This window comes from Pistacia vera, unplaced genomic scaffold (genome assembly GCF_008641045.1).
Source record: "Pistacia vera cultivar Batoury unplaced genomic scaffold, PisVer_v2 Contig21, whole genome shotgun sequence".
NCBI classification, from domain to species: domain Eukaryota; kingdom Viridiplantae; phylum Streptophyta; class Magnoliopsida; order Sapindales; family Anacardiaceae; genus Pistacia; species Pistacia vera.
The window spans coordinates 1,376,550-1,399,868 of NW_022196013.1; the positions used below are offsets into that span (position 1 = coordinate 1,376,550).

A 23,319-nucleotide genomic window follows, 5' to 3' on the forward strand; every position below is an offset into this window, starting at 1 on the left:
TTATTCTTCGCCCCGGCAAAGTCTGTAACACTAAAATTTCGCTAAGTCTTTACAATTTTAGGGCAACCACTCAACCAAACCCATACATCCATTCAACCAAGGGCCAACCAAATAATATGAACAATATACCCACGCAAATAAGAGCAAAACAATAAACATTAGCTATGTATCTCAAGTGGGGCGTTACAATTCTCCCCCCCTTAAAAGAATTTCATCCTCGACATTCACACGAACAACTCCGGGTAACGATTCTGCATGTCTTGTTCCACCTCCCATGTGGCCTTTTCTACTTTATGATTTCGCCAAAGAAGTTTTACTAACAGAATACTCTTGTTCCGGAGCTCTTTAACCCTCTGATCCAAAATTTGTACTAGACGCTCCTCATACACAAGGTTCTCTTTTATGTCAACATCATCTACTTTCAAGATATGGGAGGGGTCACTTACATACTTCCAAAGCATTGAGACATGGAACACATCATGCACCTTGTCCATACTAGGTGGTAGTGCTAATCTATAGGCCATCTTTCCCACTCGTTGCAATATCTCAAATGGACCTATATATCTCGGTGCTAACTTCCCTTTGCTTCCGAAGCGCATTACTCGCTTGTAGGGGGAAACTTTCAAAAATACTTTATCGCCCACTTGGAATTCAATCTCTTTCCTCTTCAAGTCGGCATAGCTCTTCTGTCGATCTTGGGCTTGCTTCATTCTGTTTTTGATTAACTTTCCGTCCTCTATCATTTTCTGAGTCACCTCTGGCCCAAGAGCGGTACTCAACTTATCCCTTTGGCCGATTTCATCCTAATGTAGTGGAGACCTATATCATCTACCATACAAAGCCTCGTAAGACACCATTTTAATCGTAGAGTGATAACTGTTGTTGTAGGCAAACTCCACTAAGGGTAACATCTCATGCCAAGATACTTTATAATCCATACAGCAAGTTCTCAACATATCCTTCAGTACCTGATTTGTTCTCTCTGTTTGGCCATCCGTCTGAGGATGATAGGCAGTACTGAATGCTAAACGGGTACCCAAATTCCTCTGTAAACTCGTTTAGAAAGCTGAGACAAACCTGGAATCTCTATCTGACACTATTGTCTTGGGCACACCATGCAACCTAACTATCTCTTTAATGTAAATCTAAGCCAATTGATCTGTAATGGTGCTCTTCTTCAACTCATGAAAGCTCTTTTCACATGCTTCTGACCATACAAAAGGAGTTCTCTGTTTGGTAAGAGCTGTCAATGGTTTAGCCAACTGGGCGAACCCTGCTACAAATCACCAGTAGTAACCTGCTAAGCCTAAGAAACTCCTGACTTCTTTCACTGTTCTCGGCCTCTACCATTCAAAGATTGCCTGCACTTTACTCAGATCCACTGAAATCCCTTCCTTAGACACAGTATAGCCCAGAAATATCACATGATCAAGCCAAAACTCACACTTAGAAAATTTAGCGTATAGTTTCCTTTCTCTTAATCGTTGTAACACTATCCTCAAATGTTCCTCATGCTCTTCCCTTGACTTAGAATAAACCAGGATATCATCAATGAAGACCACTATAAACCGATCCAAGTAATCATGGAAGACCCGGTTCATCAAGTCCATAAAAACTGCTGGGGCATTAGTCAAACCAAATGGCATCACTACAAACTCATAATGCCCATACCTTGTACAGAAGGCATTCTTAGTCACATCTTGCTAAACCACTCTTACCTGATGGTACCCTGACCTCAAATCAATTTTAGAGAACACTGCGACTCCTTTTAACTGATCTTACAAATCATCAATGCGAGGTAGCGGGTACTTATTTTTCACTGTCACTTTATTCAATTCTCTATAATTGATACACGTCCGTAGTGACCCATCTTTCTTCTTCACAAACAAAATTGGAGCTCCCCAGGGAGAATGACTCGGTTGGATAAAGCCTTTATCCAAAAGCTCTTGGAGTTGTTTTTTTAATTCCTGAAGCTCTGCTGGGGCCATTCGATAAGGGGCTTTGGATATTGCTGCTGTCCCTGGTGCTAGTTCAATACTAAACTTAACCTCCCTTTCTGGAGGCAAACCCGGTAACTCTTCCGAAAACACGTCTAGAAAATCTCGAACTACTGGCACCCTCTAAATCTCTGGCTGTGGAACATCACCACTCTGCACTACATGGGCAATATATCCTGAACACCCATTTCTCAACATCTTTCTAGCCTTCATACTACTAATCAACATGCTCAACTTATGGCCCTCTCCAAAACTAAATTTATCTCCATTATCGAGATTAAATCTCGCTTTCTTCTTCCGACAATCAATCTTTACTCCGTATCTCCCTAGGAAATCCATACCCAATATCACATCAAAATCAGGCATATAAAAAACTATTAGATCAACCGTTAAATCTCTACCCTGGATCACCACAGACTCTCCTGTCAACATTTCTTGCGTCATAACACTAACCCCATCGGGTAACTTTATCCTAATGGGTTGAGTCACTCTAGTAGGTTACAAACCTAACCTCTCAATTATCCTATACGATATAAAAGAGTGAGTGGCTCCTGAATCAATTAAAGCATACAAAGGAACAGAATGGAATAATAACTGACCAGTAATAGCTGATGGACTGGCCTCTGCTTCACCCTGTGCCACTGTAAACACTTTGGCATTCGTAGTACCTCCTGAACTCTATGCGGGTGATGGAAGAGGAGCTTTACAATCTCTCATCAAGTGCCCTGGCTGTCAGCACCTAAAACACACCCTCTAGTCTCTCAGACACTCTCCTGAGTGGTTCCTCCCACATTTATTGCAAATAGTTTCGTCCGGGGTCGCTTACTCTTCCACTCTCTTCTGTTTTGTCTAAATTGAAACTTCTTCTTCTGATTCTTCATTTCTTTGCGTTTCACACCCTCAAATTTCTCTTTCTGCGGGGCAGAATGTGGCTCACTTGGTCCTCCTATCGAGGAACCGACTAAGGGAATTTTATTCTCAAAGATTTCCGCCCTCATTGCTCGCCTCAAGGCCTCATTATAAGTCCGAGGGGGATCGAAACTCGTCATTATTGTTAGGAAACGACTCGGTTGCACTGCGGAAAACAAAAATTTTATACAACCGTAGATCGTTCCTTAAAGCCCAAAATCAAGGCACAAATTTTACAGTTTATGTATAATATCAAGAATCTATAGAAAATAAAATAAATCTAAAAGGTTTAGAGTCATACCCACATTGGAGGCTCCACCAATATTGTCTCTCAACGTGTTTACTACCGATCCAAGTATAGGATCGAACCAAGAAGTCCACACGAAGACAACCACCAAGAACCAAGGAGGGATTTGCTAAATCCTCCTTGGCCTAAAGAAATCAAAAAGAAAAGAAGTATTTGATTTTTCAATCAAAAGCTGAAAGTGGCATGAGAGTGAGAGTAAAATGGGGCTGCTGTGTTTTGGTTTTACAATCATAAATGAGCTAAAAAANGACATCCATCAAAATCAAATGCTGCAATTTTCTTTGAATCATGAAGACCATCATCCTATAAATATTAAAAAGCACAAACATATAAGCAAAATAGGTTCTTACTACAGATGAAAGGCATAACCATGTGAAGTCCTCCAGACAAACTACAGATGCAAGTATATGTGACATGAGTAAACATGTGCAAACATGTATATGCAGTACTACATTGTAAGAAAGCAGAAAAGTAACTAGAAACGGTAAGAAAATAGTTTGGATTTCAATGCCTCAACAAAGAAAGCATAAAACAAGGCAGATCATAAGACCAAATATATCACATTTAACCAATATGAAATCCTGGCCAATGTTATATCACTATGAAACCCTCCCCAAGAAATACCAACTAATATTACACTATAACTCACCATAGTCCATATCCACCAAAAAACAAAAACAAAAAAAGAAAAGAAAAGAAAAGAAAAGAAGCAGCAAAGGCAATAATGTCCATCAGTAGGACAGGTGTCTCACCCTTTCAAGAAATATGGTTGTCTGGAAGGCCTTCCAGTTTGGTAACAGTTTTGCGTCCTGAATCAGAAAGATAGTTGAATACATTATGCAGGTGGGTGGGAGCATGAAAGAGGTAAAGATATTACCAAAGCAAAATAAGAATGATACAGAAGACTGATTTTTGAAAAAAAAAAAAAAATGTAATTTAGAATATAGCATACCTTATAGGTTTCCTTGATGTCAGAGACAGAAAATGGTATTTCCAAATTAGCTTCCCTACTAGGAGTTGATAACTTGAAGGAATCACATGAAAACAGGGCAGAAAGGAAATTAACATCCAACTTGCAAGTGATTAGTGAAAAATGGATGTAAGTATCATAGTAGTCTATAACTTTTTTTGTTAAAAGCAATGTGTTAATAAACAGAAAATAAATGACAACAATCAATATAGGGTTTAAATACTTATATATGGACAAATGAAACAAGAACCTATAGCACAAAGCTCAAAGCATGCTGTCACATCTTTTTATCTCTAAGCAAATAGGCATACACTTTGAAGCTGGGCAGCCAGAAGAAACAAACGAAATATTAACAAGCACAAGGTCATCCACCCCGAAATAATCAAGAATTGTAAAATTTTCAGATAAAAATTGTCTCTAAGAATTTGCAAAAGTCCTTTTTTGTTATTCTGAGGTTACTATTTCGGATAGATATTTTTGGTGTGTGGTTTATATAGTTCTCTGTCTATCACAATTTCCATCTTGTCTTTCATCATTTTCCATGAGTTATTAAATTCCACCACTTACATTAGGATACAAGAAAAAAAAAAATTAGCTATAGTAAAAGATCTTACACATACCAAAGAGAATTATTATACAAATACTAATTAATTTTAAGACCTCCAAATCCACATACCAAGAGAGAGAGTATTGACTACCTTTATTCTTTTTGAATTTCCTTCCTCCAATTCAACCTCTTCTTTGTCTTCATTTGTTTTCTGAACCTAGTTACAGAATAAACATAATATGTGACAGAAAAGTAATTAACAAAAATAACAACTGAATCACACCGATAACTGAAGTCTATGTCATTTGCCATCTGTACCTTCGCATTTTCGTTTTGGCTCCTCCCTGAAACCTGCAAAGTTCACAATTTGCTCAAATAGGTGCTCAGAAAAGGTACATAAATATAACACAATATCTATAACAATGAAAAGACCACATCTCCAAAGCAGAGAGAGTAAGTCATTTGGTTATATGTTATTGTGAAAATCAACTCATACCTCCTCGGGAGACTTCTTGCATTCAACCACCAATTTCTTCAAAGCTTCCTGATCACCACTCTGAATATATAGACCACAAAAGAATAAAAATAAACTATATCGCGCATACTTCAAAGCCAAAACCTCCACTTGGTTGCAGAGAGTACCAAGGTAACCAAAAACCAATAAACAAAAAAGAATGAAACTTTCAGAATTTACTTTTAGCGCCCAACAAAATACCAATCTAAGTTTAGGACATGTATCCAAATATTTAAAAAGAATAAAAAAAATTGTATGTGTTATTCATTGTTTTAGAGTTGAAAACGCGGTGCATAAACGAACCTTAACCTAAAATAAAAATAAAAGAACATTTTTTTTAATATTAAAAACAGAGCTCATAATGCCCATACATACCCATTTTCCACTTCGCTTTCTTTTCCCCAATTTTCTGACCAACCAAACAAACCCCTAAAACCCTAAAAACTCAAAATTTTGAAAACGGAGCTCAAACCTTAAGCGATGAGAAGCCCTTGATGCTGTCGGCAGAATCAATTGGCTCAGAAGCGAAAGGAAAGCAGTCCACATGATGCCATTTGGTCAAGTCAAACCCTCGCGAGTCTCTGCTGACCGACCCCAATCTCAAGGCCTGGGCCGCAATCTTTTCTGAGCACTTCTTGCACGCCGACCGGTTCGATTTCGCGTACTCCGCCACGACTGAAGGCGCCATTGATTGCAGTGGTAGTTGCAGTTGTTTTTGGAAGCAGAAACAGCGGAAGTAATTTTGTGTTTTATGGAAACAGAAACAACTGAGAGTAAACAAGTGTTGGACAATGATAGGGTTACAGCAGGGTGCACGGAAAGTGGAGAGAGTAAACATAAAGGAAGGAGATCGTTTTAGTGTTGCGGAGATAACTGAGAGTTCTCAAGAATTGTTTCCCGCCATAATTTCAGTTACCGAGCGAAGTTAAAGTCTTAAGGATAAAAACTTCATCCGTAAAATACTTTATTTTCATTATTTTTTTAATTATTATCAAATTCTTTAAAAATATTTAATTATCGAATATTTGACGAGTTTGACTCTAGTAAATAATTAAAATATTTCACTGAGCCGATCGATATATAAGGAAATCCAATTTTATTTTTCATTTTCAAAGCTTGAAGAAAAATGAACTCGTACGATGAACAGAGACTGAGAGATGAAGTGATTTATCTTCATTCTTTATGGCATCAAGGCCCTCCCAGAATCCCTAACCCACCACCAAACCAATCCAACGACACTCGCAATTCATCAAGAAACCCCCATAAACCCACCACCACCTCGCCTTTGAAGAAACAAAAGAAGATGAGAAGTTCCAAAAAACTAAACATTGTCGAGAACAAATCTGGCTCCGAATCAGACTCCGACCCGGATCGTGATTGGGGCCCCAAATGGCCTGTCAACTCTCCACCCACCGCTGGCTGGGGAGAGGTGAAACTGAAAGCAGAGTCGAAAGCTGGGCCTTTGTCGGCCGGAGAGAAAGCGAAACAGTTGGCAATGCAAGTAGAGCAGAAGGGTCTTCAAGCTTGCCAGGAGTTTTTCTCTAATAGAGATGAAAGTGATGAAGAAGAGGATCGCATTTACGATGAGGAGTTTGGTGAGATGGATTATTTGACTGAGGATGATGAGGGTTTAGAGAGTAAGGAGTTTAATTTTTTGCTAGAATTGTTTGTAAAGGATGATAAGTTGAGGAGTTACTATGAGAAGAACCACGATAGGGGTGAATTTTGTTGCTTGGTTTGTCGTGGGATTGGGGAGAAACTTAACAAGAGGTATAAAGATTGTTTAGGCCTTGTTCAGCACACAATTTCTATATCGAAGACGAAGAGAAAGAGAGCTCATAGAGCTCTTGGGCAGGTTGTGTGTAAGGTTCTTGGATGGGATTTTGATAGTTTGCCAGTGATTGTGTTCAAGGGTGAGCCACTTGGAACTTCTTTGGTGAATTCCGGCGTTACACAGGTAAGACAGTTCATTAAAAAAAAAAAAAAAAAAAATCAATCTTTAAAAATATGTGTGAAATACTCTGAAATTAATACAAAAAGCAATTCTTTTTGTGCATTTCTTCGATTGTGATGTTGGTGGTTTAAGGTCTGTGTTTAATTTTTTGCAAGATGGTGTCTTTACTAGGAAATATTCGTATATGGAAAATAAAATGTGGCTTATGAATGGGTTTAAATCTTGAAGGATGAAGCGGCAAAGGCAAATGCAGAAGATAATAAGGAAGATATGACTGTTGCTCAGGAAAACGAGGGCTCTAGAAGTGGAAATGATGGTGAAATTGTTGAGAAAGTGGTTTTAGATGGTAATCGAAATGATGGTGAATTGATGATTGGTGAGGTTAGTGATGTGTATTATTTTGAAAGTTATTCACTATAAATTGAAATGTGAAAACCTGGGAAGGTTTAGGTTTAGCTATGTGATTCGGTGTAGTTAACTTTTTTTCAACTATTGTTAGTTGCAGAGCTCTGTCAAGGTAGATGATGCCGAAAAAGCTTTTAAAAATTTTGATGGCAAGTTCTTGAATGTTGCAGATAAAGATGTAGCAGTGAATTGCTGGGTGAGAAGAGTGTTCTATATTTGATATGTAAATACTTTGTATTTGAATTTTCTTTTTCTCTTTTGTTGTTGGCCACTTTAATATGAATATATGATTTTTCTTTTTTTTGAAGGTAGGTGATGTCGGTAAATGTGTTGAAAATCTTGATAGCAAGCTTTTGAATATGGAAGCAGATAAAGGGGTTGCAGTGGATTGCCAGGTGAGGAATGTTCTATATTGATATATAATTACTAAAGTATTATTCTATAAAGCAATATTTTCTGTATTAATTGATAGTGAGTTGTATTACTATGTAAATTTTTTTTTTTTTTTTTATCCCATTGGTCATTTCTATGTGAGACAAAACATTTATTTTTCTTTTAATGTAGATAATTCCAATACATGTGTTGAAAATCTTGATGGTGAGTTCTTGAATTTGGAAGCAGATAAAGATGTAACATTGTCTGGTGAAAACGGCCATTTGCATTTGATATGTGGTTTTGTTCATTCTTTTCTTTCTTTTCTTTTTTTTTTTTTTTTTTTTTCCTCTTCGGTTGGCCATTTCAAAAGGAAACCAAGATAATCATAGTGAATGAAGTTCTTGCAGTACGAAAAAATGCTTCAAACATTAAAGTTGCTGAAAACATTGAGCTGTTTGGTTTTGTCAATAAGTAGAAAGAGCCATGATTTGATATTTAATTAAAGAGATTATCGAGACATGATGAGTCCTTCCATGTTATAATTTAAGCATTTTGCCTGGACCAAACAGCCTGAGGCCTGATATTCATGGTGATTTGGTGGGATAAGTACCACATATCACTGGAGAAATGTGTAAGATTAAGGTGGAAATGTTCTTGGCATTGGTAGAAAAGAACTTTTTTTTACTTATTTTTTTCCCCCTACTCTGCAGAACCTCTTACTGATGTTTCACTGACAAATTTTAATCTCATTATCACTATCACATGCCCTTGAGAACACCATAATGATGCTCACCAGTGCTCAATTGATGTTTTAGCTTCATTACCTAATACCCAAAAGGGGGAGAAAAAATGAAGAAGAATAAGAAGTATCCAAGGTTGGAAAAAAGGCTAGTGATTTTGGGATGAATCATTCTCTATAAAATGAATTGTCTGTACTTCTTCTAGCATTGTTAGCACATTTTTTGCATAACATTATCTTTAGAAGATTTTTCTAATATGTGTCATTTGGAAGTGCTTTTCTGAAATAGTTTTATGTGTCCTTTCCACCATATCAACCGTAGATGTAAATTTGGGTAACGATGTTGATCATATTGAAATAACACATTTTTTCTCTTCCAGGAATCTGGCCCATCATTGGCCACTAGCATGGGATGGCCATGCTTAAATCCTGTTGATGAATCCTCTATAGTAGGTCCAGGATGGCCTACCTTGAAGCCCCATACGCCTTCATTAGTTCGCTTACCTTCTGCGGAAGAGCAAGCAAAGATAGATGCAGTGCAGTTGCAGCAGAAAGTCTCAGACGCTTGCCGAGAATTCTTTGAGAAAAGTGCTGGTTCAGATGGTGATCAAAGTGATGATGAAGATGGACCTGAGGACAGTGAAGAGTTCAAGTTTTTTCTGAAGGTCTTCATAGAGAATAGTGAGCTCAGAAGTTATTATGAGCAAAATTATGAAGGAGGGAAGTTCTGTTGTCTGGTTTGTGGTGGGATTGGAAAGAAGGTTTGGAAGAATTTTAAAAGTTGTCTTGGGCTTCTACAGCATTCCAATGCAATATTAAAGACAAAAAAGAAGCGGGCGCACAGAGCTTTTGGTCAGGCAATTTGTAGGGTTCTTGGTTGGGATATTGACCGTTTTCCAACAATTGTGTTAAAAGGCGAACCTCTCAGCCACTCCTTGGCAAAGTTGGGCATGTCACTGGTAACTGATCTTGTCATGTGATAGTTTTCCTAGTAGTTTTGAAGTCATTAATATCTTAAGTGAAATGTTGTAGGCTGAAGTCGAAGCAAATGCTGATGATTATAAGGATGGTTTAAGTAATCCCAACAACAAAAGGATATGTGAAGTAGCTCAAAAAGAGGATTCAACGGTGACAATTAGTGAGGTTAGCAACACACAAGTTGAGGAGCTTTCATCTTTTGTTTCTTTGTGAAAATCTGAGTGGCAAAAGGGATGTTTGCATTTATTCATTTTATTGCTTTGCGTTGCAGAATTATCTAATTGAAGATGATACCAGTAAGCATGCTACTAATGTTTGCAATGGGATTTTGGCTATGGAGAGGAGTCAAGAGGGAGCAACAGATGTCTTGGTGAGATGATTTCTCTGTTTAAGCACATTTAAAACTTTTTTTATCTTATTTTCCTTTATGGATATGTTTTATCTACCAATAATGGATATATTTTGACAAAAAAATTTCCACTGCATATGTTCTTGCTTAGTTTTAGCAATTCTCACCTATCTTCTGTGTCGAACATAATAGTTATACCAAATTCTCTTTTATTCAATCATGAAAATTAGTTGGGTATATGATTTTTGAATATTCACATTAGCACTCTGTGTTTGCTATAATCTCACTGCGAAATAAAAATTAAAGCCAGGTTAATTGAATTGGGAAGGTTGGGGACAGAACTCAATAAACATTCAGCTAGTAGACTAAGGAAGATGGTGCATATGAAAAATAAAAATATGTTGATAAGGAAATTGCAGACAGTAGAATTGAAAATTGTAGATTGAAGGTTGTCTGGTGAGACAATTTTTTTAAGTTTGAGATTTGTGCATTGCCTTTTGGTAATGAACAACCTCATCATGTTTGGTGATTGCTGTTTATATGATATGTTTTCAGGTACCTCAGGACAAAGATGGCATTGCAAATTAGTTGAGATTTCAACATGGTAGTGTCTCTCTGCAGACAGAAATGGAGGAGAATGGAGGAGAACCGTTGTAATGATCTTTGAGAAGACAGACTATGTCTTATTTAATGGGTATTAGCAACAGAATTCATAGGAAACTGCCATCTTTTGACTTTTGGTCTCTTGGGCTGCTATTGCCCACCGTATTGCCTTCACTAACCTCACTTTTCTTAGTTTTCCTGTACCTCTTTACATGATGATTAATAGATGCTTTTGGTGGCATATTTGAGGTGAATACTACAGCACTGGCGTGGTAATGTTACCAGACCTGCAGGGCCCTCCAGCCCTTGGATTTAAAAAAAAAAACAGAAGAAAAACAGGAGCTCTCTCATAACCCTTGGTAATATAACATCTTCCTTTGACATCGATATCATAATATGATGTCCATGTAGTAACATTACCGATGTTACCGAAGAACTAAACCTCTGAACTTAAGATTAAAAAAGGGCTAATTAGAGCTCTATTAAAAGCAGCTCTTAAATTAAAGCAAACCTAGTAAGCTGCATTTAATCTTTGTATAAAAGTAAATATATTGTTTATGTAATCTTTAGAAAGAATCTTGAAATTATGAAATTTTCGCAGAGAAAAATTAAAATTAACATAAGAATATTAACACATATGAAACTAAACAAACTCTATTATTGAGTGGTGCTAATTCTTCATAATTCATTACATTGTCGATTTAAACTCCTGCAATAATTCTTTACATACAACTTTCACCAAGAATTCCGAGAAACAAAAAAAAAAAATTAAGAAAGATCAAACTGGTGGTTTAATTATCGCAACGATCACAGAAATATCATCGATCTTGCCTCCGACATGGTTGTATTTCGTTTTCCTTGCAGCTCTTGCAAAAGGAGAATCTGTTAATCTATCCACGAATTATCGAGTGCATGTTTTGTTATGTTCTCCGCTAAACTCTGTGGACATATTTTTCGGGGCATTTTATTAAAAGGCTATTTGAAGTTAAAATTTAATTAAAAGGGTATACAGTTTGTAAGTGTTAACTAAATAACCTTGTTTTTTATTAAGTTTAATTAAACATGATTAGGGGTTAATTAGGATTAATGAATAATTGTGTAATCTTTTAAAAATTATAATATATCCCCAAAGAGCCGAAATTCTTGCAAACAAACCCATATTCCTTCTTCTTCTTCCTCCCGCCACGTTAACGCATTCCTCCCCTGGTTGTTGTTTCTTGTAAGCTTCGTCTACATCTTCATCTTCTTCTTCTGCATCTTCTTCTTCCTGTACATCTTCTTCTTCCTCCGTCCTATACATCTTTCCGCCATTAACACTATCTTCTTCCTCCGCCATTAACATCTTCTCTGCCACAGATCCTCTTCCTCCTCATCCTCCTGACATTTCATCCAGGTATTTGTATCTCCCCTTTCCATTTTATATTTCGATTTACAAAGATTTAATGATGGATTGTGTTTGGGTTATGATTTTGATTTAGTTGTTTAGGTTGTTGGGTTGTGTTTGATATAATGGAAGTTGAAATGAATGAAATTTGTTGAATATTTTCTTGCATTGTGGGTAGCTAAGGGTGGTAGCACCGATTGTAGGTGGAGATGACTGAAAAATAATTCTGGATATGATAGATCGCTTGTATCGCTTAAGCGATCTGGTATGTCTGGTATAATGTAGCAGTTCGTAGATCGCTTAAGCAATCTGCTTAAGCGATTTGGTATACCTGGTATAATGTAGCAGTTCGTAGATCGCTTAAGCGATCAGGTATATGGCAGAAGATCGCTTAAGCGATCTATTATAAGTTTGGTGTATAGCAGCAGATCGCTTAAGCGATCAAGTAAATGGCATAAGATCACTTAAGCGATCAGGCTTTTTTATACCGGATCGCGCAGTAAACGATATATCAGATCACTTAAGCGATACACTAGATCACTCAAGCGACTCTGCAGATACTTTTTAAAATCTTTCAACCTTTAAACCATCAGTTAATCATATATATTTTTTTCTTGCATTATAGGTACTTGGCTATTATTAGGCATGGGACAAGCTGTTTTGGCTGTTGAATATTTTGGTGTGTGGGTGGAGGAAGAAAGTTGTTGGAAGTGGATTGGAAAGAGCAAAGAAGTTATACCAATTGTTGTGAGCACAGAGGTTAGTTTTGATGAGTTGATTGATGAAATAATTAGAAGAGGTGATTTGAGTTGCTCACGTAATGATATAATTGTGAAGTATATTTTAAGTAGAGTTCCTAAACATTATAAGGTACTTCCTGCTATATTAAAGTCGGATGAAGGTGTGAAGTTATATATGATTGATGTGGGCGATAATGGTTCGAGACCGATTTTAAGGGTTTCTTTTGTAGATAAACCGTTGGAAGTTGGTTCAAAAGAAGGGGATAACGAGGAAGTTGGCAGAGATTTGGCTGGTTTTAATTTGAACTACGAGGGTATTGATTTTTTAGTTGAAAAATCAAGAGTAAGCGGTGATTTGGGTGGTGAGGAGGACACTATAGAAGAGGTTGGTCATGTGCGGCAGAATGAAAATGTTGAGAAGGAGGACCCCATACATGTTCCCACAGATGTAGAGATTCCTTCAAATACAGATTATGCAGATGGTGTAGTTTGTGAGGAAGAGAACATTATGGTCTTTTATGCAGGTTCAGAGGGGGCAACTGCAGGTAGTAGTGAATCAACTCATGTTTTTATGGATGGATCGGAGTTGTGCATAGGGTATTTATTTAACAACAAAGAAGAAGTGGTGAGGAAGCTAAAACTTGTTGCCGTGAGAGGTAATTTTTAGTTCATCACCAAAAAGTCTAATTCATCGGTTGTGACGGTTGCATGTCGTGACCGAAAGTGCAAGTGGCAGGTTTATTGTAGAAGGTTGACGAAGTCCGAAAAAATTATTCTTAGCACATATACCCATGAGCACACATGTGGTTTGGGACAAAGTTCAGGTGAGCATCGACAAGCCTCTACTGATGTTATTAGACAATTTGTCAAAAGTCAGTTCGTTAAAGGGAAAGGTCCATCTCCTAAAGACATTCAGAGACTTATGCGCACAGAGTTGGGATGTGTTGTTAGTTACTGGAAATGCTGGAAAGGGAGACAACATGCACAAGATTTTGTGAGGGGCACGCTAGAGCACGAATATGCAGTATTAGAAGTGTACCATTATATGCTTGAGTTGACAAACCAAGGTAGCAAGACGACTTTGAAGTGGGACAAGAATAAGATGTTTAAATATATTTTTTGTTACTTACAGTTCTACTATAAGGGGTTTTGTAAACATGAGAAAGGTGTTGGCTGTTGATGATTGCTTTTTGACTGGAAAGTATGGAGGTACATTGTTGGTGGCCACTACACAAGACAGCGAGAATCACACATATCCCATTGCATGGTGTGTGGTTGACTTTGAGAATGACAAGTCGTGGACTTAGTTTTTTGAGCAATTACGTACAATAGTGCCTGATAGTGACGAGTTGTGCATAATATCCGATAGGCACAACTCTGTAAAGAAAGAGATTGCTACTATTTACCCTTAAGCACATCACGGATTCTATATGAGGCACCTTGGTGAGAATATAAAGCAAAAGTTTAAGTGTGCTAGCCTCCTTTAGACATACTACATAGCAGCAATAGCTTATCGAGTTGATGAGTTCGAGGATTACTTCTGACAAATCTGAATCAAAGATGATAGAATTGCTAAGTATCTTGAGCATGATGTTGGTTTCGAACGATGGAGTAGAGCTTACTTTCCTAGAAGAAGGTTTGATGTCATGACCATGAACATAGCCGAGTCCATAAATTCGAAGTTATTAATAGAAAGAGAGTTTCCAATAGTTTCCCTTTTTGATGCAATCTAGAGGACAATGTCACTGTGGTTCCATGAGCGTCGTACGAAGTCAGATAATTTTACTATAACCCTTGTTCCGTCAGCTGAAAAATTATTGCGAGAATGTATAGAACTGTCAAATGCACTGTTTGCCTATCCTCTTAATGCTCAAGAGTTCACCATGCACAGCTATGGTTCGGATGCCCTAGTTAACCTTGTTAGTAAAACTTGCAGCTGTAAAGTGCTAGACATTCAATGCTTACCTTGTCCTCATCACTAGCAACACTTAAACACCAACGGAAGCCGGATTTTGGTTCAAGAATTTACATGAAACTTTGCTCCCTTCTCTATATGGCAAATCACTACATGTTGGCTTATTCAGAAACGATATATCCAGTTCCTCCAGAAGAGCAATGGGTAGTGCCACTAGAGTTGGCTGACATTATCATCCATCCGCCATTCAAGAAGATAGAAAAGTGGAGAAAAAGAGTTAAGCGTATTCCATCAGCCTCTAAGATTCCTCGGAGGATGAAAAAGTGATCAATTTGCAAACAACCTGGCCACAAGAGAAGCAGATGCCAGAATCAATCACATGCAGATCCAGAAAATTAGGTTCGATGAAGGATGAAATCAAGAGAGTTCCCAAGGCCAACCGTTGAGGAGTTGTTGTTTTCAATTTTTTATGTTTTAAATTTTATTGTTACCTTGAATAAATGATCCTTTATATTTAGTCTTCTTGTTACATGGCCTTGATGTGTTGATGCAATTAGGTTGTCAAATTCAGGAGAAAGTATAGAAGTAATATGTGTTGGTGATTTTAGTTTGTCAAAATTAAGGAGAAAAGCTGGAAAAAAAAACGTATTGCCCATGATCGCTTAAGCAACATATAAGCGACTAGAATTATCGCTTAAGCGACAAAGGGTTTTTCATAAAGGATCATTTAAGCAAGAAAATAAATCTCTTAAGAGATCATGCATCTGGACAGAAGCTTATGCTATCATGGACTTGATCGCTTAATCGATTTCTTATCTCTTAAGCGACCAAGGGTAAAAGCAAAGAATCGCTTAAGCAATTACATAAATCGCTTAAGCGATCGTGCATCTGGGCAGATACTGATTCTGTCTTAGACTTAATATATCGCTTAAGCAACCAAGGATAAAAGTGAAGAATCGCTTAAGGGAGAGAGTAAATCGCTTGAGCGATCGTGCAACTGGCAAATATTCATTCTGCTTCGGACTTGATCGCTTAAGCGACCAAGGGTAAAAGAGAAGAATCATTTAAGCGATAGTGTAAATCGCTTAAGCGATCATGCATTTGGCAGGTCGTAATTCTGCGTCTGAATATATCGCTATAATCGCTTAAGCGACCAAGGATAAAAGCATAAATCGCTTAAACGAGAATGTGAATCACTTAAGCGATCGTGCGTCTGGGCTTGTACAGATTTTGCCTTGTACAAGGAGACCAAGGGTAAAAGTGAAGCATCGCTTAAGTGATCCTGATCCTCGCTTGTAAATGATCGCTTAAACGACTTTACGTGATCGTTTAAGCGAACATACTTGATCGCTTAAGAGAACTGGGATCGCTTAAGCGATCCACTGTACTCGGATGAACTTGTTTCTACCTTGCACAAGATCGCTTAAGCGATCATTGATCACTTAAGCGACCACGAGTAAAAGTGAAACATCGCTTAAGTGATCCTGATCCTCGCTTGTATGTGATCGCTTAAACGACTAACTCTGAATATTCTGGATCGCTTAAGAGAGACCTAGGATCGCTTAAGCAATCCACTGTACTCGGATGAATTTTATTCTGCCTTTGACAAGATCGCTTAAGCGATTTATTCTCACTTAAGCAACTAAGGCTAAATACATAAGATCTCTTAAGCGAAATAATATATCGCTTAAGCGTCCAAGGCTAAATAAAGGTGATTTACTTCAATATTTCTTTTCCAAGTTTATGGACCATGTTTAATATGGATGTAAAAGATCTAATTTAATTAAAATATAAATATGCTCATGGTCCACTGAAGAAATTGTACACCATATATGTTTAATATAGACATAAACATTCTATACCATATACGTTTAATATAGATGTAAAAGAACTAATTTAATTTAAAGAGAATCGATTAAGTGATATAAACAATCAAATTAATTGACACAAGACAGATCCTAGTCCACTGAACTAATCTTGCATCATATATATTTAATATAGACGTAAATATTTTACATCATGTATGTTTAATATAGACGTAAAAGAACTAATATAATTTAATTTATAAAAAAATCAATTAAGTAATATAAATAATCAAATCAATTGACACAAGACAGATCATGGTCCACTTAACTAATCTTGCACCATATATGTTTAATATAGACGTAAACATTCTACACCATGTATGTTTAATATAGACGTAAAAGAAATAATTTAATTTAATTTATCAAAAAAATTGATTAAGTGATATAAATAATCAAATCAATTGATACAAAATAGATCCTGGTCCCCTTAACTAATCATGCACCATATATGTTTAATATAGATGTAAATATTCTACACCATATATGTTTAATATAGACATAAAAGAACTAATTTAATTTAAAAAAAAAATCGATCAAGTGATATAAATAATCAAATCAATATGGGACAACCTATTACAAAAAAAAAAAAAAAAAAAAAAAAAAAGGAATCGCTTAAGCGATCCAGTGTTGAGAAGCTTTCATCGCTTAAGTGATAGAGTTAATCGCTTAAGCGATCTTGTGAAAGGCAATAAAAATAATCCGAATACAGTGGATCGCTTAAGTGATCTCATTTCTCGCTTAAGCGATCCTCTGTATTTAGCCTTAGTCGCTTAAGCGATCTGGTACAGTCGCTTAAGCGATTAGGTAAAAACAAATCTTAATCACTTAAGCGATGCTTCACTTTTATCCTTGGTCACTTAAGCGATTTAGTCCGAGGCAGAATGAAGATCTGCCCAAATGCACGATCGGTTAAGCGATTTACAATATCGCTTAAGCGATTCATCGCTTTTACCCTTGGTCGCTTGCGTGATTATAGATCGCTTAAGCGATTAAGTCCGAGGCAGAATCAATATCTGCCCAGTTGCACAATCGCTTAAGCGATTTATGGTATCGTTTAAGAGATTCATCGGTTTTACCCTTGGTCGCTTAGGCGATCCTAGATCGCTTAAGAGATCAAGTCCAAGGCAGAATCAAGATCTGCCCATGTGCATGATCGTTTTAGCGATTCATGGTATCGCTTAAGCAATTCTTCTGTTTTAACGTTGGTTGCTTAAGTGATCATGTCCGAGGTAGAATCAAGATCTGCCCAGGTGCACGATCGCTTAAGCGATTCTTCGCTTTTACCCTTGGTCGCTTAAGTGATCTACGATCGTTTAAACGATCATGTCCAAGGCAGAATCAAGATCTGCCTAGGTGCATAATCGCTTAAGCGATTTATTGTATCGCTTAAACGATTATTCAATTTTACCGTTGGTTGCTTAAGCGATCATGTCCGAGGCAGAATCAAGATCTGCCGAGGTGCATGATCACTTAAGCGATTCTTCACTTTTACCCTTGGTCGCTTAAGCGATTAAGTCCGAGATAGAATCAGTGTCTACCCATATGCACGGTCGCTTAAGCGATTCTCTGTTGAAAGCCCTTTATCGCTTAAGCGATATATTTAGTCGCTTACATATCGCTTAAACGATCATAGGCAATACCTATTTTTTCCACTTGTTCTCCTAGATTTTGACAACCTAATATCATCAACACATATTAATTTCATATTTTCTCCTGAATTTGACAACCTAATATCATCAACACATCAAGGCCATGTAATAAAAATACTAAATAAATTCAAACTCAAAAGAGGGAGAGAAATACTAAATTGCTTTGTATTAATCTGAAATGTGTTAATTACATTTAATGACAACATTATGTACAACAAATAAATAAATTTCCTATATACACTGGAAAAAAAGCAAGGCACAGCTTCAGCATCAACAACACAACCCAAGTATCAACAAATAAATCTTCATCATTCTCTTCAGCCACTTCTCCATCCTTCAAAATTATTTGGCACACCTTCAGCATCAGCACCACAACCCAAGTATCAACAGCCTGACGCCTAACAACACCAGCTGATCTAATTCAACACAATCCAATTATTCAAGACAACCCAATAAGACAACATCACATAAACTACAAAATTCTAAGTCCAACTTCATACCTTTTGATGACAGCATCAACAATGACTTGGATTGGGTTTTTGTCAGTCAAAAGGGATCCATATGCCCATGGAAGCACTCAACAGCCCAGCACTCTCGATAGTTGCTCATTGTTTCGTCATTCAAGCCTCCATCGGGGTGTTGGTCATGTCAAACTCAATAAATTTTAGTGCATATGCCCCACAATCAGCACTACAATAGGAGGAAAACATTAGCATTAGAATTAGTTTATAGAACAATTGTATTATATAAGTTTAATACAAATTTTACCTTGAGTCATTTGTCGGGACGGGAAAGCGCTTGAGTGGTCACTTTCTCGTCAGTGCTTCATCACCGAAGTGCTGAAACATCCCGCTGTCACGCAACAGTCGCAGGAACAATACACACAATGGCTCCAACTCCGTCTCCAAATGCCTTTCTCGGTAAATACTTGGGTTGCAGTCAATGATCTTTAGCAAGCCCTCCTCTAAAAACGCGACGACGGTTATCCAGCGCATATCGTTGATGTTGAAGATGTACTATACTCTTTTAACATTTGCCCAACTGTGGCCATGTTTGGGCCTTTCCCCCTGTACATACTACATAATCTTGTCATCAAACTGAAAATCATCAAGGACGTCGTCGAAGTCATCTGTGCCCAATCTTTTTCGCTTGGCTCCTCTTGCTGCACCTCTACTAGTGGCCTTTTTCATTAAAGTGTCATATGTCGTTATTAGCATTTGGCCAAAGGCCATATCGGTGATAGGGCAATCAGGATACAATATATCACCAATACTGCTCTGACGTAGCCTCATGAGTGTCAATACCTCATCGATGTGTTGCATCAAGTAAAAACAACATGATAAGTATACAATACCTCATGGAAAACATAAGCAAAAATAAGGAAAAATAACTTACCAAGTCGTCAAGCCACCTGCCCATCGTCAACATCTTTTCAAACCAGTCTCGGGGATAAATCCCTGGTCTTGCACTTCACATGGGCATTACTTCCAGATTCATTGTAATAGGCATAGAAGAGTTTTTTTCTTATCCTCCTCTATTGGCCTATACAAATAGAACTTTAACTCCTCCGTTTTCGCTTGCCCACTTCCCCTTCCTTCCTCCATTTGCACATCCCCACTCCCTTCGCGTCCCGCCTCACCCTCTTATCACTTCCTTACTTCCTCCAGCAACCTCCTTAACCTTCTCCATTTTTGCTTCTCCACTTTCATGGACTTCCTCAATTTTTTTTCTTCATTTTCCTCTTCTTTCCATACGTTGCTACGGTGTAAGGAGATTTGACAAACTTACTCTTTTGCCTCTCTCTTTTCAGCTCAAGTTGCACTTTAACCGCTTTTAATACTCCACCAACTTCCTCCTCCACCCTACCAACTTTCTCTACCACCTTATTAACTTTCTCCTCGACCCTTTTCATCCGCTCTTCCATCTTCTTAAACCTCTCATAAACAACTGTTGTAAAACTCTCAAACAGATCGTTTATGAGATCAACCACCTCATTCTCCCGACCCCAACACCTTGGCAAAGCGGCACTTGTTGTATCGGTTTCCCAATTGGGTGGAGGCGTACGAACCTGTTCCTCATGTTCCTCCTCCTCCTCCCTCCTCTCTCCCACTGATTAGAGCTTCATCATCCTCCTCGGCGTCACCAACATTCTCAACAGTGGCCTTGCAACTGCACTCACATGCGTGACCCCTTTTAGGTCCTACATTAGGCGGTCTATCTGTTTATCTGCTTCATCCTCTAGTGCTTTGAAAGATGTAACATACTCCTCTCCCGCTTCACCCCTAGTAGCGGTGAGGAAGGGACAAACGACTCCCTGCAATAAGAAACAAAATCAATCAGATTTAAGCCACATTTAAAAGCAAGTGCATATTCAAAAGCTTAATCCTTTAATCTTAGCCTAGCCTCTTGAATTTCGATGTCTATTTTGTCGTAATCCCAATGGGTACACTTCTCGATGTGCCACCGCAACATCCTAGGAAATTGCGGTCGCTCATCCGAAGTCTTCATCCCCCCCCCCTCCCCCCCCCCCCCCCCCCCCAGCCGGATAGGATGACCTCAAACATCCAAGCCTACATTGTAAAAAAATAGTTCATATCAATTAAAAACACATATAATACAAAAAAATACAAAAAGCCCCTAATATTTACTTGCATTGCCCATGGGAAGCCAACACATTATACGTGCTCACTCTATTCTATCGATAGATTGGGTTTGCTTAACACCATGTCTTTTCCTTGCAGGGTCCATGGTTAGCATAAATGATGCCCATCCCCACGGATAGCATTAAAGAAGCCAAGTTGCTTGCAAACTTCACCCAATCCATAGTACGACTTTTGCTGAGTCAGAACCCTAGGATCGAATGCACGAACCATACCAAGCACATTTTGAACCTCTCTGAAGAGGTAAACCCACCTTCTTCTAACACCTCTCCTCTAAATCGCATCTCGTAATAGACGCTTTCTCCCCCAAAACCTTTTTAGCCAAGTTTACGGCTGTCCTACTATTCTTATTCTCTGTTCTCTGCACTTCTGGAAATTTCCCCATCTTAAGCATGTCACCAGGCATATTCCATCATCCACAACGTAGTGGCTTTCCATCCACCACGAACCACATTTCTTTCTTTTTTTTGCTTTTAACTGAGTGCAACAACATATAATGTACTCTCTTCCCCCAAAACGCCTTTTTCCAATTTTCCGATCTTTATAAATGATCAAAACAACTCTATTTGAATCGGTCTAAACCATTCCTCAGTTCTCGTAAAATCTCCATTATTCTCGTAAAAACTTGCCAACTCGACCTACCGTCACCTTTTCAGGAATACGGTACCTTATCGCTTACAACCTCCAACCTCATAGTCTTTATAGTTTACACTCCGAAAAATCTGCACAATCAATATAAACTAAATATCAGCAAAAAAAAAAAAAAACCAAAACAACAATAGGCTACCAACATACTTTGTACAAATAAATATCATACAATCAACTTACTAATATCTTTTCACGTGTAGACAAAAAAAAAAAAAAAAAAAAAAAGGCTTTTTGTGGTTTCACTGGTTCTGTTTGATTTAGAAATTATGATATAAAGTTGAGTGGTGATGGTGAGCCAACCTAAAAGGAGTAACCTTCTTCTAATAAGTAGTTTTCTAATCGTATAATGAGATTTAATATTTGTCCTTCAATCATCTAATGTTTTGACATTCAACCAAAATATAACAAAGAAAGTAATTTGCCCGTTATATAATAAAGCAACAAAAAATCTAATGCATCATAGCCAGCCCTACAATTTAACACTTCTAACACAACAGTCATAGCCAACCCTGTAAACAATCATGCAACCCCTATAGTCCTACAGTAGTCAATTATGGGCAATAATGTTGTCACTATTCTATTTTAAAGTTCATCTACTCAAGCAGATGGCATTTTGATTAATACCCTTTTGAACTAACAACTTTGAACTACAACCTTACTGATCCCTTTGTCGGACTAATAACATATTGAATCTTGAAGTGAGAATGAATCGAGGTTTTGACTTGAAATATTTTTTAATTCTAGTTATACTTCTAATAACTTCTAGGTGGTGATGTAGCTTAAAGCTTCTAGTTAACAATTGCCATTATGTTTGTGGGAACTTTAACAGGGTAAATCAGTGGAGGTTCAACAAGTTACTGGTTTGTTGTTGAAAAAAAACCGTAGAATAGCATACAAATCTATGGCTCCTGCAAACCAATAGTATATAAAGTCAAAGTTGTTGCCTTGTTTAGGAGTTGTTGATTTGTTTAGGAGTTGTTGATAGGCACATTAGGTCCACTGTTGGGACGGTTGTTAGTGTTTTTGTTCAACTAGGTGGGATTTCGGTATGACCTGAACTGTTGCAAGCTCTAATAATTTGCTTGGACAGTAATGACATCAATCATATGGGAGGTCCTATGGATGCTTTGTCCAAGGTATATCCTGCTTTTTACAACTAATGAATCTTTCGGCTGTTAGTTTTTTGTTCTAAATTTATGTAATCTATCTCCAAATTATACACATTTAATTTTGTTTTCAACTTCCATATGAATATGTTCCCCACCTTACTTGGTCTGAATCTCACACTAAATTCTAAAATTTATGCAAACAATCATGCAACCCTTCGCACAGCACAGCGCGCGCAGCGCTACGCGCGCTGTGCGTGGCCAGCCTTGCCAATATGCAAGGTAGCCCTCCAGCCTGCCAAATCGGCCACCTCCTGCCATCCCCAGCCCACTAAACTCCCTGAAACAACCTCCTTACGACCTCCCTTGCCTTCTCCTATCCTCTAGAACCCAAACAAAGTCACTCCACCAATGCCCGCCAACTACTAAACAAAACGCCACAACCACATCTCCCCCAAATTCGCACAAATCAATCTATTTTTTCATCCAATTCAATAAAAAAGTAAAAATACATACCATTTCTTCACCGGCCTCCTCCTCCTCGCTTGAATTCTCGCCCGCGTCCTCCTCTTCAAAACTGTTTTCTAATTCTTCTCTCTGTTCTTGTGTCGCCGTCATCTCTCTGCATGTGGACCACCTTCACTCATCAGATGATCCACCAGAGCTTCATTTTCGACAGCCTTTGAACTGTTGGCATCGCCGGAG

At 37.8% G+C, this 23,319-nt stretch overlaps 2 protein-coding genes and 1 long non-coding RNA gene across 4 annotated transcripts; 1 reads left to right on the forward strand and 2 right to left on the reverse strand.

The window, feature by feature from the left end:
* Positions 1-3,461: 3,461 nt before the first annotated feature.
* On the reverse strand, positions 3,462-4,255 carry LOC116129207. Its single transcript, XR_004127870.1, has 3 exons — positions 4,166-4,255; positions 3,966-4,022; positions 3,462-3,516 (listed from the first exon to the last, which is right to left on the reverse strand). It is a non-coding gene; the product is annotated as an uncharacterized LOC116129207 (long non-coding RNA).
* Positions 4,256-4,821: 566 nt separating this feature from the next.
* On the reverse strand, positions 4,822-6,186 carry LOC116129269 (polynucleotide 3'-phosphatase ZDP-like). The gene is made up of 4 exons (XM_031415018.1): positions 5,717-6,186; positions 5,227-5,286; positions 5,049-5,081; positions 4,822-4,947 (listed from the first exon to the last, which is right to left on the reverse strand). The coding sequence occupies exons 1-4, from the start codon at positions 6,080-6,082 to the stop codon at positions 4,837-4,839; spliced, it is 570 nt and encodes a 189-aa protein (XP_031270878.1). The 5' UTR covers positions 6,083-6,186; the 3' UTR covers positions 4,822-4,836.
* A 156-nt stretch (positions 6,187-6,342) lies between these two features.
* Positions 6,343-10,904, forward strand: LOC116129267. Of its 2 annotated transcripts, none has more exons than XM_031415017.1 (8): positions 6,343-7,201; positions 7,427-7,579; positions 7,704-7,799; positions 7,912-7,998; positions 9,098-9,676; positions 9,750-9,860; positions 9,967-10,065; positions 10,600-10,904. In XM_031415017.1, exons 1-8 carry the CDS (start codon positions 6,371-6,373, stop codon positions 10,630-10,632), a joined length of 1,989 nt encoding a protein of 662 aa, XP_031270877.1. In that variant the 5' UTR covers positions 6,343-6,370; the 3' UTR covers positions 10,633-10,904. The 2 variants fall into 2 exon arrangements, with proteins under 2 accessions (XP_031270877.1, XP_031270876.1); XM_031415016.1 differs by having other exon boundaries at positions 6,344-7,201; positions 7,698-7,799.
* The last annotated feature ends 12,415 nt before the right edge of the window (positions 10,905-23,319 follow it).